Source organism: Dendrobates tinctorius, unplaced genomic scaffold (genome assembly GCF_039654945.1).
Source record: "Dendrobates tinctorius isolate UK_male_01 unplaced genomic scaffold, ASM3965494v1 ptg000155l, whole genome shotgun sequence".
Lineage (NCBI taxonomy): Eukaryota > Metazoa > Chordata > Amphibia > Anura > Dendrobatidae > Dendrobates > Dendrobates tinctorius.
The window spans coordinates 18,199,904-18,215,466 of NW_027361822.1; the positions used below are offsets into that span (position 1 = coordinate 18,199,904).

At 41.7% G+C, this 15,563-nt stretch overlaps 1 protein-coding gene across 1 annotated transcript in view; it reads right to left on the reverse strand.

Annotated features, from left to right (window-relative positions):
* Positions 1–15,563, reverse strand: part of LOC141051180 (uncharacterized) — a 90,468-nt gene that overhangs the window by 46,027 nt on the left and 28,878 nt on the right. Inside the window, 10 exon segments of the mRNA XM_073548045.1 lie at positions 992–1,172; positions 1,175–2,689; positions 13,678–13,768; positions 13,967–14,064; positions 14,148–14,271; positions 14,354–14,530; positions 14,658–14,807; positions 14,909–15,006; positions 15,090–15,213; positions 15,298–15,474. Of these exon segments, the coding sequence (XP_073404146.1) occupies positions 992–1,172; positions 1,175–2,689; positions 13,678–13,768; positions 13,967–14,064; positions 14,148–14,271; positions 14,354–14,530; positions 14,658–14,807; positions 14,909–15,006; positions 15,090–15,213; positions 15,298–15,474 (2,735 nt within the window).

Here is a 15,563-nt window from a genome sequence, read left to right on the forward strand (position 1 = left end):
ACCCTAACCCTAACCCTGACCCTAACCCTTAACAAAACCATACTTAACCCTAACCCTGACCCTAACCCTAACCCTTAACCAAACCATACTTAACCCTAATCCTGACCCTAACCCTGACCCTAACCCTGACCCTAACCCTTAACAAAACCATACTTAACCCTAATCCTGACCCTAACCCTGACCCTAACCCTGACCCTAACCCTTAACAAAACCATACTTAACCCTAATCCTGACCCTAACCCTTAACAAAACCATACTTAACCCTAACCCTGACCCTAACCCTGACCCTAACCCTTAACCAAACCATACTTAACCCTAATCCTGACCCTAACCCTGACCCTTAACCAAACCATACTTAACCCTAACCCTGACCCAAACCCCAACCCTAACCCTGACCCTAACCCTAAACCCCCTTAACTAACCCTAACTCTAACCCAAACCCCTAAATTCCATGGTTAAAAAAAAAAAAACGCATATGCAAAAAAACGCATACATGAGCATGCCAGTGCGCACATATGCGCATCCATAGGCTATAATGGCCATTTTTAGCGCAAAACGTGCGCATATGTGCGCATGCGCTTTTTTGCACGGCCAAAAAATGCAACATGCTGCGTCTGGAAAATACAAACGCACACCCCAAAAAAACGCAGCGCATGAAAATCGCATACATGCGCTTACAAGCGCGCAGGTATGCGCACCCATGTTAAATATAGGGGAAAAAACGCATGCGCACATATGCGTTTTTTTCCAGCGCTAAAAAACGCAAATGTGAAACCAGCCTTAGAAAGGCCAGAGGATGTCCAATATACTAATAGATGGGTGTCTCTAATAAGGTGCACGAATCAGTTTATAGATGCTTTATTTCCATTGTTTGCTTTCTAATAACAGATGTTTATTGGTAATTAATTACATTTATTAGTCATCAATCCGTGATTTAAATTATTTCCCATTTCTCTTGTATGACGACATGTGAATTAACATTGACTGTCACTCATACAATTTGCCTAGTAAATTATTTAAAAGAAAATGTCTACCTGCCCATGTGATTTCTCCGAGTAATAAAATAAACATGTAAAATGGCTTCTCCCCTGTGTGAATTCTCTGATTAGTAAGATCAGATTTCGTTATAAAACATTTTCCACATTCTAAACATGAAAATGGCTTCTCCCCGTGTGAATTTTCTGATGTTTAGTAAGAGCAGATTTCATTATAAAACATTTCCCACATTCTGAGCATGAGAATTGCTGTTCCCCTGTGTGAATTTTCTGATGCTGAGCAAGAGAGTATTTTCTTGAAAAACTTTTTTCACATTCTGTGCATGAAAATGGCTTCTCTCCTGTGTGAATTTTCAGATGTGCAGCAAGATTTGTCTTCTTATTAAAAAATTTACCACATTCTGAACATGAAAATCGCTTCTTTTCTGTGTGAATTCTTTGATGTTTAGTAAGATTAGATTTCGTTACGCAACATTTCCCACATTCTGAGCATGAAAATGGTTTCTCCCCTGTGTGAATTTTCCGATGTTTAGTAAGATCAGATTTCGTTATAAAACATTTCACACATTCTGAACATGAAAATGGCTTTTCCCCTGTGTGAATTTTCTGATGCTGAGTAAGATTAGATTTCGTTAAGCAACATTTCCCACATTCTGAGCATGAAAATGGCTTTTCCCCTGTGTGAATTTTCCGATGTTTATTAAGATCAGATTTCGTTATAAAACATTTCACACATTCTGAACATGAGAATGGCTTTTCCCCTCTGTGAACTTTCTGATGTCTAGCAAGACAGGATTTGATTGAAAAACTTTTTTCACATTCTGAGCATGAAAATGGCTTCTCGCCTGTGTGAATATTCAGATGCTGAGCAAGAGATGATTTGTCAGAAAAACTTTTTTCACATTCTGAGCATGAAAATGGCTTCTCCCCTGTGTGAATTCTCTGATGCTGAGCAAGAGATGATTTGTCAGAAAAACTTTTTTCACATTCTGAGCATGAAAATGGCTTCTCCCCTGTGTGAATTCTCTGATGTTTAGTAAGATCAGATTTCGTTATAAAACATTTCACACATTCTAAGCATGAAAATGGCTTTTCCCCTGTATGAATTTTCTGATGCTGAGCAAGAGATGATTTGTATGAAAAACTTTTTACACATTCTGAACATGAGAATGGCTTTTCCCCTGTGTGAATTTTCAGATGCCAAGTAAGAGAGGATTTGTATGAAAAACTTTTTACACATTCTGAACATGAGAATGGCTTCTCTCCTGTGTGAATTTTCAGATGTGCAGCAAGAGAGGATTTGTTTGAAAAACTTCTTTCACATTCTGAGCATGAAAATGGCTTCTGGCCTGTGTGAATTTTCAGATGTGCAGCAAGATTTGTCTTCTGATTAAAAAATGTACCACATTCTGAGCATGAAAATGGCTTCTCCCCTGTGTGAATTCTCTGATGGCTAGTAAGATCAGATTTTGATCTATAACATTTTCCACATTCCGAACATGAAAATGGCTTCTTTCTTGTATATGCTCTTGGATGTTCACCATCCCTTTTGTTATATTTATTTTTATTAAGAAGGACGAGAGGTATGTCTGATGTAATGGGATGCTCTTCAAAAGTATGAGCTGTGATACCAGGATCATTTGCATTAAAATGTGAAAATATCTGGTAATTCTCTGAGATCACGGTCCAGTTAGCTGCAAAAAAAATTAAATGTATATTTATTTTTCAATAGACATGGAATGAATCAATGCTAAAAATTGATCTTGGGTTGCTCCTGAACTGCTTCTTGCCTCATCCAATGCTTATACATCCATCTGCCTCACTACTCTGCATGACCTAGATTACTTGTTAACTTCATAAACTGTAAAATGCCAGTCAGCGACTAATTCCTGTTTCCTAGGGAGTCCCTGCATGCCTGTCTACCAGATATTCCTTGGATCCACTGTCTGTTTCGGCCATCATCAGCATTCCACAGTTTGCATAACCTTGCTGGTAAGCATGATTATGGCAGAACTGACCAATACCATTGATGGGTTTGTTGCCTTACAATTAAAATATGTCCATCGCTACATTTGGCTTTGAAAAATACTATCTGCGGTGGACTCACAATATGCCAGACTTACCACACTCCTCAATATTGAAATTGTAGCACCCAGAAAGAAAAGTTGTGAAGTTATGGAAATCACAGGATCGAAATACATGTTAGTAATTTGGAAATGATAAAAAATGGAAACAAAATTTTCAAAACATCTCTATCTTTTCTGTATCGAGTATGAGTGGCTTGTATAAAAATGCACTTACATGCTTTGATTGCTATCAGTGAGGTTATTAATGGTCGTATGAGGAATGTTCTGCCGCACTGAATGCACATGGGCAAGAAAATCCTCAAGATCTGCTGCTGGCAGCTCAATTTGCAATTGCCAACCAATGATGTCTCAGAAATGCTCAATGGCAGAGAAGTCAGGAGACGCTGCAGAACATGAGAGCACGTTTAGACCACGCAGGCAGCTCACAGTACCACAAGCAATATGCAGCCTGGGGTTGTTGCGTGTGTAGAGAAACATCTCCTGAGATACTTTGGAGAACTGGCCAGATCACTGCAACGCCGAGCTATTAGTGTACTTAGAATAAAGATTATAGGGGTCCGGATACCGTACATTATGCCACCACACAGTATAATCATGGGAGTAGGACCAGCGTGACATTCCCTCGTTAAGGCTTCCTCACTGCATGGTCATCATAGTCTCCAGACCAATCTCTGGCTATCGTTGCATTCAAGACAAAAACTGGAATCATCGCTGAAGAGGACAGACCTCTATTCCAGTCTCCACTGCCATCTTGTTCTGCACCTTGCTAAGTCGGCAGCTTATAAAAATTCAAAACTTTGTAAAGAAAAAAGTGGTTGTGTGAATCTATGCTATGATGGGAATAACAAATATGCTAACTTTTAAAATTCCTTTATTTTTAAGAATAGGTGAGTGATTTGGAGTGGGTTTCTTATGCTCTTAAGAACCTTTTTAACCCCTTCATGACCTTGTGATTTTAAAATTTTTGCGATTGCATTTTTTCTTCCTTTCTTCCCAGAGACATATATTAGTTTTTCTGTCAATATAACCATTTGAGGGCTTGTTTTTTGCAGGATGAATTGTAGTTTTGAATAAAACAATTTACAATTTTTTAAATATATCGTACAGGGAAAATAGGCAAAAAAATTCCAAATGTGGTAAAATTGCAAAAAAAAAAAGTGCAATTCCACAATTCTGTTTTGTGTTTTCTATTTACCATGTTCACTAAATGCTAAAACTGACCTGGCAATAAGATTACTTAGGTCAGTCTGAGTACGTAAATACCAAACATGTAGGGGTTCTTTTTTATTTACCCGTATTTTTCGCTTTATAAGACGCACCTGATTATAAAACGCACCCCCAAATTTGGTGAAGAAAAAGAGAATTTTTTTTTTATGTTAAATGGAGGTGTGTCTTATAATGCCAGTGTCCGTCTTTCAAATCATATATATGTCCCTCATCCTGGTATCTATATAACCCCCATCCTGGTACATGGCCCCCTTGTGCTGGCACATAGCCCCCCTCCCATGAAAACCTGGATATGTCTCCCCCGGTCACTATATGCCCCCTGCTGATGCTGACATGCACATGGCCCCCCGTCCCTATATTTCCCTCTGCTGGCATGCCTACAGCTCCCCTCATCCCTATATTTTCTCCTGCTGGCATGCACATGGTCCCCCGTCCCTATATTCCCCCCTGCTGGCATGTACATGGCCCCCCCGTCCCTATATTCCCCTCATCAGAAGGAGACTATAGTGACGTAGTGACGGGGCAGTGAGGGGAGAGTGCAGGCACATGCAATATGCGTTGCTCCCCTGTCCACCAAGTCGGCACGGCTTCAGCACCAAGGTGATGGACAGCGGGTGCAGTGAATATTACATGATCCTAATGAGCAGTAGCACTGACCACCCGCTGTCTCTGTAGCCTGCAGTCAGTCCACTCCTGACACCATGCCAGAGCCACCCCCCCTACTCTATAGGACACATTCGGATTATAAGACGCACCCCCCACTTTCCCCCAAAATATGGGGGAACAAAAGTGCGTCTTATAATCTGAAAAATATGGTAAGTGGTGAAAAAAATTAGCTTATGTGACCATTTTCTGAGACCCAGAGCGTTTCCATTTTTTTGGATTTGGTGCTTGTGTGAGGGCTTATTTTCTGCTCCCTGAGTTGACGTTTTTATTGATACCATTTTGGGATAGATAGTGTTTTTATTGTCTGTTATTGCAATTTTGCAGTGGCCAAAAAAACGCAATTCAGGCATTTCAATTTTTTTTCTCATTAGGCCATTTACCGATTGGATTCATTTACTTTACTCACTGCTCAAAAAAATAAAGGGAACACTTAATCAACAGAATATAACTCCAAGTAAATCAAACTTCTGTGAAATCAAACTTGCCACTTAGGAAGCAACACTGATTGACAATCAATTTCACATGCTGTTGTGCAAATGGAATAGACAACAGATGGAAATTACTGACAATTATCAAGACACCCTCAATAAAGGAGTGGTTCTGCTGGTGGGGACCACAGACCACATCTCAGTACCAATGCTTTCTGGCTGATGTTTTGGTCACTTCTGAATGTTGGTTGTGCTTTCACACTCGTGGTAGCATGAGACAGACTCTACAACCCACACAAGTTGCTCAGGTAGTGCAGCTCATCCAGGATGGCACATCTATGCAAGCTGTGGGAAGGTTTTGTCATGATCCAGGAAGGGATTTTGCTTTGACCCGTCCTGGTTAGACTATGGGTTAATTGTGCTGCCTCTCTCTGGCAGCAGGAGGCTATTTAGTGCTCACTGGACCTGGGTCCGGTGTCAGTTATACTCCTGCCCTCGGCTGAGTTAAGTGACCTCTTGTATACGTGTGCCTTGTGCCTGATATCTTGCTTGCTTGTTCGGTTGTGATCTGGTTCTGTCCCTGTTACGAGTTCTGCCTGACCCTCTTGTACTGCGCTACCTCTCGTGTAATGACCCGACTTCTCTCTGCTTGTCCCCTTGGTACCACGTCGTCCTCTTGTGTATGACCTTTGGCTCTGTCTGACTACCCGTCTGTTTGTCCCTCCTGTACCTCGTTTGCCTGTACTGCTGTGACCTCTGTTTTGCCTGACTGAGTTGTTTGTATGGTGTCCTGTCCTATCTGAATACAGGACGCTAAGCCCCGCCCCCTTGCAGTCACATGACCATAGGTCCCGTGCAGATTATTCATTTTCAGTGTCCGCAGGTCCTATGCCTCTTTACTTTCCAGCGCTGACTGGACCCTAACACTATTAGCCTGAAGCACGCATGGTCACCTCTGCTGCCCGTCTCTACAGGTATCTTTCAGCACTGCTTCTGTACTCAGGACACGCGCACTGGCTCTATGAGCAAGTGCAGTGCGGTGTCTCTGACAGGTTTGCTGTGTCTGTCAGCATAGTGTCCAGAGGCGCTACCAGGAGACGGGCCAGTACACCAGGAGATGTGGAGGGGGCCGTAGGAGGGCAACAACGTAGCAGCAGGACCGCTACCTCAGCCTTTGTGCAAGGAGGAACAGGATGAGCACTGCCAGAGCCCTGCAAAATGACCTCCAGCAGGCCACAAATGTGCATGCGTCTGCACAAACGGTTAGAAACCAACTCCATGAGGATGGTTTGAGGGCCCGACATCTACAGATGGCCCCCAATACAGATGGCTCACAGCCCAACACCGTGCAGGACTCTTCCCATTTGCCACAGAACACCAGGATTGGCAAGTTTGCCACTGGCGCCCTGTGCTCTTCATAGATGAAGGCAGGTTCACACTGAGCACATGTGACAGACGTGACAGAGTCTGGAGACACTGTGGAGAGCGATCTGCTGCCTGTAACATCCTTCAGCATGACCAGTTTGGCAGTGGGTCAGTAATGGTGTGGGGTGGCACTTCTTTGGAGGGCCGCACAGCCTTCCATGTGCTTGCCATTGGGTACCGAGATGAGATCCTCATACCCCTTGTGAGACCATATGCTGGTGCGGTTGGCCATGGGTTTCTCATAATGCAGGACAATGCCAGACCTCATGTGGCTGGAGTGTGTCAGCAGTTCCTGCAAGATGAAGGCATTGAAGCTATGGACTGGCCCACCCCTTCCCCAGACCTGAATCCGATTGAGCCCATCTGGGACATCATGTCTCGCTCCATCCACCAACGTCACGTTGCACCACACACTGTCCAGGAGATGGCGGATGCTTTAGTCCAGGTGTGGGAGGAGATCCCTCAGGAGACCATCCGCCGCCTCATCAGGAGTATGCCCAGGTGTTGTAGGGAGGTCATACAGGCACGTTGAGGCCACACACAATACTGAGCTTCATTTTGACTTGTTTTAAGGACATCACATTCAATTTTAATTTTGTGTGTGACTCCAAATCCAGGCCTCCATTGGTTAATGAATTTGATTTCCATTGATGATTTTTGTGTAATTTTGTTGTCAGCACATTCAACTTTGTACAGAACAAAGTATTCAATGAGAAAATTTCAGTCATTCAGATCTAGGATGTGTTATTTGAGTGGTCCCTTTATTTTTTTGAGCAGTGTATTTTGATACAACGGATATTTCTAAAAGCAGCGATATCAAATATGCATTTTTTTTGTTTATTTTTTGTAAACTTTTTTTGTATCTTTTTACTAGCTTCAATATTTTTCTTAGGAGACTTGAAGCTGTGATCATCTGATCACTTGTGCTACACATGGCAGGGCTTCAGCCCTGCTATGGATAAGAGAAGTCACGATCTCCTATGAACGCTGGCCACGAGGTGGATCACGCATCCATCTGCGGCTGTTATAGGCTCATGATAGGGAATCAGATCAGGGCTTTCTGGTACTCTTTACATTTAGAATGTATATTTTTCTTATTGTGATACTACATCTATTTTTCATTTATGTGTTTTATTACTTTACTTACACATGATTAGGGCTTTTGGAGTTGCTATTTTAGCGTTTTCTGGATATTTTGTGATTATTGGAACAACACAACAAAAATAGAGAAAAAAAGGCAAAATGGACATTACTTCACTTACAACCACAAAAATGAGCAGGGCAAAATTGTTTGTCCACAGGTGTTCAATGGGATTTCAATCCAGACTCATTGCTTGCCACTTAAGAACTCTCCATCGATTAGTATCCATCCATTCTTGGGTGATTCTTGCAGTATGTTCGGGGTCATTGTCCTGTTAGAAGACTAATTACCGAGAACGCAAACCCAGCTTTCTGACACCAGGCACCACACTGCAACCCAAAATCCTCTGGTAATCTTCAGATTTCATGATGCCTTGCGCACAGTCAGGGCACCCAGTGCCAGAGACAGTAAAACAACCCCAAAATCCACAATTTTGGAAAGGTGCCAACAGTTTTGTCAGGCTCATTTTTGGGGTACTGTGTGAAAATGATGTCCAATTAGCCTTTTTTTTTTTTTTTTTTGTGTTGTTCTAATATACGCAAAGGAAATAAACATGTGTATAACAAAACATGAACGATTGTGATAATTTTATGGGATAAATATGTCATTTTCTGGAATAATTCCAAGGGTGCCAACACTTTTGACCATCACTGTATAGCTGACTGCAATTATTAATTTCACCTAGGGATCCATTAATGCCAATACTGCTAAACTGGTCTGTATTTGATTCTAATGCTTCAGTCCTGAGAGATCTAACAGTGATTATTACTCTATATATGCATTATTGTGATAAATCATATTATTGCATATTGATCCATATAGAAGTGCTTCTCACAAAATTAGAATATCATAAAAAAGTTAATTTATTTCAGTTTTTCAATACAAAAAGTGAAACTCATTATATAGAGTCATTACACAGAGTGATCTATGTCACGTGTTTATTTCTGTTAGTGTTGATGATTATGGCCTACAGCCAATGAAAACCCAAAAGTCATTATCTCAGTAAATTAGAATACTTTATAACACCAGCTTGAAAAATGATTTTAAACTCTGAAATGTTGGCCTACTGAAACCAAACAAAAAGGTTCCAGCAACAGACATCCAAATAGATTGTAGAATAAACGCTAAAACTTCATGTTTATTGCAATGCCTTAAAAACATGCGGTGAAAATGGTAATTCCTGAGGATCACGCGTTTTGAACAAAAGTGTCCTCATAACCATGTCTGTGGTCAGTACAAAAGCAGAGTTACACAGAAAAGGAGGAAAAGGAAATGAAGTGAGCGATTAATCCTGTCAATGAGACAATTCTACTAATGACACAAAACATTCAAGAGAAATACATACACATAATATCATGGATGTAAAAAGATTAATTCAATAGTAATACATAATATCCGTTCTCATACTCAATCCAGAAGGGACTCTGCAATTAAACTTGAAAATAACTTGCGCTTCCTTGAAATGCAATGCTTTGTCTCTATCACCGCCTCGATCGCTGGTGAGAACTTCCTCTAATGCAGGAACATGAAAAAAGTCTAAACAACCTTTATGGGCAGACAAGAAATGGTGAGAAACTCCTGACCACATTCTTGTTGTAACATTTGTGGCATCATATATATGCTCTGCAATTCTCGTCCTGAGAGATCGCTGTTATGAATGGGAAACCGAGGAGGAAAAAAAGACAACAAGCTAAGTCTCAGAAAACCAGAGAAGTTGGTAACTATGCAGATTCCTGATCTTACCCGCACAACTAGCAGCAGTCGTGGAGCGTTCCTAAGTTGGTCCTAGACGCCTCGTCACAACTGGAGAACTACATAAGCCTAAAGCAGGAAAAGAGGAAAACTAACTGCCCCAGAGCAGACCCCAAAGGAAAGACAGCCCCCCACATGTATTGACGGTGAAACAAGATGAAAATACACACAAAGGCAGGAAAATAGGCTGAGCAAATGATGGGGCCCGGCTAAGGCCTCTTTCACACTTCCGTTGGGACCATCTTCGAAAATCTATCACAAATCACCCTGATAAGTCATTCTCTGAGAGACAGGAAGATCAGAAATAAAATCCATTGAGATATGGGTCCATGGCCTCTTGGGCACAGGCAGGGGCATCAGCAACCCACTAGAACGAGAACAGGGTTTAGGCTGTGTTCACACACAGCGTTTTTTTAGCGGTTTTTACCACGGTTTTCACTATAAAACCACTAAAAATTAGCTTCCCAGTCATTTCTATGCATTTTGCACTTTTTGTGCACATTGATGCGTTTTTTACCGCAAAAAAAACGCATCGCGGTAAAAACCGCAGCATGCTAATTAATTTTGCAGATTTTTCCGCAGTTTTGGCTTCTTCCATGCGGTTTGAAACCGCTGCGGAAAAAAATGCATCAAAACCGCACAAAAATCGCCGTGGAAAAATAGGTGCGGTTTCTGGGAAGGGATTCAGGTTTTTGAGCAGAAATTTTCTGCAACGTGTGCACTTAGCCTTAGACCGAGAACAAGTCCCACAGGACTGTACAAAATTCCTGACATCACGAGATAAGGCAGGCCACCAAAATGACCGACTCACCAAATCTCTGGTACCAAAAATACCTGGATGACCAGCCAATGCGGAGCAATGGACTTTAGACATCTCTCTCTTTCTCCACTGGTCAGGAACATACAATCTTCCCATAGGGCAACGCTCAGGTTTATCCTCCTGAAATTCCTCCAGGGCGCGTCTCAAATCGGGCGAAATGACAGAAAGAAATACCCCCTCACCTAGGATAGTAGTAGGCTCGGTCACATTAAGAGAATCAGCAAAGAAACTCCTAGAAAGGGAGTTTGCCTGAACATTCTTAGTGCCCGGAAGAAAAGAGACCACAAAATTAAAACGCGTGAAAAACAAGGCCCATCTAGCCTGTCTAGGATTCAAGCGTTTGGCCGACTCCAGATAAATCAAATTCTTGTGATCGGTGAGGATTCAGAAAGGACAGAAAAGGAAAGACACTGTCTGCAATCTGCCAAAAAAAACCCTACAAAAATATTGTCCAACACTTCTGATAGCAAAATTAACCCTGAAGTCACTAGACTTCTAAACCTATATCAGCACTCTGAAATATTCTGAGACAGAGCAAAAAAGAGGCCAATCTAATAAGGGACAAAAAGCAGATTGGCAAATACTGATTAATAGGAGTGGAATTTCAGCATAGCCCCAGCAGGGGCAGGCTGATTACACAAAAAACTGAATTGTCCAACAAGCGCAAGTGTGAACATTAGCAAAAAACAAACTTAACTTGAGAAGACTGGAAGAGAGCTGAAGTCCAGGCCCTGAGAAGCAGGCTGAATCACCAGCACCCGGATAGGGCGTCGGCTGACTTATATCCAGTCTGATACTCCAGAGATCTAATCGTTATCTTCCTCATCAGGTGGCAGATTACTACCACTTAAACCAACCGCACTACCTCCTGTCACCACCAGAGGAAGAACGGAAGGGGAACTCTCAACTCGTGGAGCAGAAAATGAGTTCATGACAGATCGCGTAGTGCACCCGACATATTGAAGATTGCACTGTATGCATGTGATAACATAAACCACATAGGTTGTGCTGCAATTAATAAACGTGCGGTTCTTATGTGTATATGGAGCAGCTGTGGCTGTAATTTCATGTGAATTATCCATATTACATAAGCCGCACCGACGTTTACCGCATTTGTATGACCAGACAAAGATAACCAGTTGCGTTTTGTTTTAACCTTTTGCCTCCTTGTGAATCTCCTCCAAATTTTTGAATGGCTTTTTCTTAACAATCCTTTGAATGCTGCGGTTATCCTGTTTGCTTGTTTGCTGTTTGTTTTTTTCTACCACACTTTTTCCTTCCACTCAACTTTCCATGAATATGCTTGGATACAGCACTCTGAACAGCCAGCTTCTTTAGCAATGACCTTTTGTGGCTTACCCTCCTTGTGGAGTGTGTCAGTGACTGCCTTCTGGACATCTATCAAGTCAGCAGTCTTCCCCATGATTGTGGAGCCTACTGAAACAGACTAAGGGACCTTTTTAAACACCATAATCATCAACACTAACAGAAATAAACACTTGAAATATATCACTCTGTGTGTAATGACTCTATATAATATATGAGATTCACTTTTTGTATTTAAGAACTGAAATAAATTAACTTTTTGATGATATACTTATTTTGTGAGAAACACTTGTATGTCTATAGGGAGGCTTTCATTTTAATTGTTTTTAATCTTGGAGCTATATGGTGTTTAATAAAATGTAATTGCTTTTGTACTCTTAGGTGTGCACCTTTTCTGTATTGCTTTTTTCCCTTGATAGTATTGAAAGGGTTAACAAGACCTCACGATGAGGAAAATTGAAAAGAATCCTTCTAAGACAGGAGACAAAATGAATACTAGAACTTGACGCTCGAAGAGAAGGATCTCATGTAAAAATGTCAACATCTTGTAATAATAAAAAGAGAAAAATATATTGTACATATCTCTTTTCTATGTTATTATGATTTATTTTTTACTGTTGGATTAAGTGATTATTCCTGTACCATGTAATCACCAGTGTTTAATACTCTGATAATGGGTATTGTTCCCCGAGCTATGAATAAGGGCTGTGAACAAGCATAAAACGCGTCGGCGGGGATGTCGCCATAAGTGTATGTGTTTTTTGTTAGCACATACCTGCACAGAAGGAATAGTTTTAACCAGGGAATAAAAGTGATGTATTAACCTTTCTATGTGTTGCTGGATTATCGCTGTACAAGTCCTGCTTCTACATATTCTCTGAATCCTTAACTTGAGGTCATAGACGTCTATCGTATAATGGGGTTACTTACCTCTTCTGTACAGTCAACGCATCAAGTCCATGGTGGGACTAACACACAACACATGCCCTATACACGCTGATGCCAAGTCCATGGCCCTCAAGGGTTTATCTCTCATGAGATATAATTATTACTAATAATCCCCTTCCCCTGATGGCCAGGTGCCCCGCCAGTCTCCATGCCTCCTCTTTAGGATGAACTAGTGACCGATTTATACAATCACTATCCGCAGCTGAGACTAATCCTTTCCTGCTGTGGATGACTTAGGCTGGAGCAATCACATGATCAAACGGTCAGAGCAGATTGTACAGAGATCGGCCCTATATTTGTTTTTGTGGAGAAACTGTATTACTTTAGTTTTGGCCTGTGAAATGTTGTAGCTAAAATGCTTTAATAGGTGTTTAAGAGGGTGTTCTTCTGTTTAAGCACTAAATCCTTTGGTCAGTAAAAATGAACATCAAAAAGTTTTAAGAGAACAAACCCTAAGGGTGTGCGCACTCGTAAGCGTTTTTTTCATGTTTTTTAAGTGTTTTCACTGGCAAAAACGCTTAAAATACACTCACAAGAAGCATCCCATTCATTTTAAAGAATTCTGCACTTTTTGTGCATATTGATGAGTTTTTTCCGCAAAAAAACGCATCGTGGTAAAAAACACAGCATGCTCATTAATTTCGCGGAAAAATCCGCATTTCTAATTATTTTCTGAGACTGGGGACGCTCCGAAAAAAAAACGCATAAAAATTGCGCAAAAAAAACGCACGTTTTCTGGGAAGGAGTCCGGTTTTCAGTCAGGAATCTTCTGCATATGTGGGTACATAGCCTAAAAATGAAAACTAGAATTCTGCAGGAAGGATAATCTGTGATTTCTCTGCATTTAGTGGTTACTGCTCACCTGGGCGGTTATCTGTAGGAATCTCCTCTTTACACCGCTCATCACCCCTCACATATGTCTCTGTAGTATTAATATGGGTCAGATCTTCACCCTGAAACAAATATTATAAAAGTCACAGACAGATGGAGAAGTCACTTCTATGATCAGCTCTAATCCTGCCATCTCCACCGTTCTCATTACACAAGTATAAAACTTATAATACTGGTGGATAAAACAAGACTGAGCACAAGATCTTCACAGCCATCTACACATCATAGGGGAGATCTCATGACACCTTCTCTCCATCTACCTGATGATCCTGAGGAACATTGGGATCTTCTTGTTTACAGTTCTGTGGAAGAAGAGGACGGGGACATCTCTCTGGCGTTGTCCTCTTACTGGATACAACTGGAGGAAACACATACAGGGACTGAATTCATTATTTACATACAGATAATTATAGACCGTGTGTATTTAGTCCTGTCTATTACCTGGTGATGTGAGGGGCTGGGGAACCTCCATCATGTTCTCCATGTACAGATCTTTGTATCCTTCTAAATACTCCCACTCCTCCATGGAGAAATAGACCGTGACATCCTGACACCTGATAGGAACCTGACACATATAATGATACCGTCATCCCCCAATCACTTCATAGTGTTACTGTAAAATGTCCCAGCATTCCCAGCAGAGTCACCTCTCCAGTCAGCAGCTCAGTCATCTTGTAAATGATATCTAGGATCTTCTGGTCATTGACTCCTGCACGTTTCAGGGGGTAAGGTAGAGGCCCCATGATTGGCCTGAGGGGTCTTCCCCATCCCTCAGACACCGGGGCCTGACAGCACTCACTAAAGATCTTCACTACTGTGTAATCCTGGTTATGGAGACACATTAATAAATCTCACTACAGACATTTCCAGAGTCCTCACCTCTCCAGTTCTGTCCATCTGTTATTCCTGTAGATAATTATTATGTAATGTGATGTCATCAGAATCTCTCACCTCTCCAGTAAGCCGGTAGAGGATCTCTAGGGTGAGGTGTAATATGCTCTCCGCGATCTTGTACCTTCTCCTATCCACCCTTGACTGGTCAATCAGGAAATTTCTCTTATATAGAAGATCTCCACTGGGAGGATCCGATATTGTTGGGACCTGAATGGGAAGAAGATCAACCAATGTAACATCATGAAAAAATCTATTCACAATGTTAAGAAATCTTCTCCACATCACATCTTCGTGGTGGCAGCATCTACCTGATGATCCTGAGGAACATTGGGATTTTCTTGTTTATAGTCCTGCGGAAGAAGAGGACGGGGACATTTCTCTGGTGTTGTCCTCTTACTGGATACAACTGGAGGAAACACATACAGGGACTGAATTCATTCTTTACATACAGATAATTGTAGGCCATGTGTATTTAGTCCTGTCTATTACCTGGTGATGTGAGGGGCTGGGGAACCTCCATCATGACGTCCTTGTACAGATCTTTGTGTCCTTCTAAATACTCCCACTCCTCCATGGAGAAATAGACGGCGACATCCTGACACCTTATAGGAACCTGACACATACAATGATACCGTCATCCCCCCCGATACCTTCATAGCTTTAAGGTATAATGTCCCAGCATTCCCAGCAGTGTCACCTCTCCAGTCAGCAGCTCAATCATCTTGTAGACGATTTCCAAGATCTTCTGGTCATTGATGTCATGTATCAGGGGGAGGGGTGGAGTCGCTGTGATTTGACTCAGGGGTCTTCCCCACCCCTCAGACACAGGGGCCTGACAGCGCTCACTAGAGGTCTTCTTCACTACTGTGTAATCCTGGTGATGGAGAGACACATTAATAAATCTCACTACAGACATTTCCAGAGTCCTCACCTCTCCAGTTCTGTCCATCTGTTATTCCCATA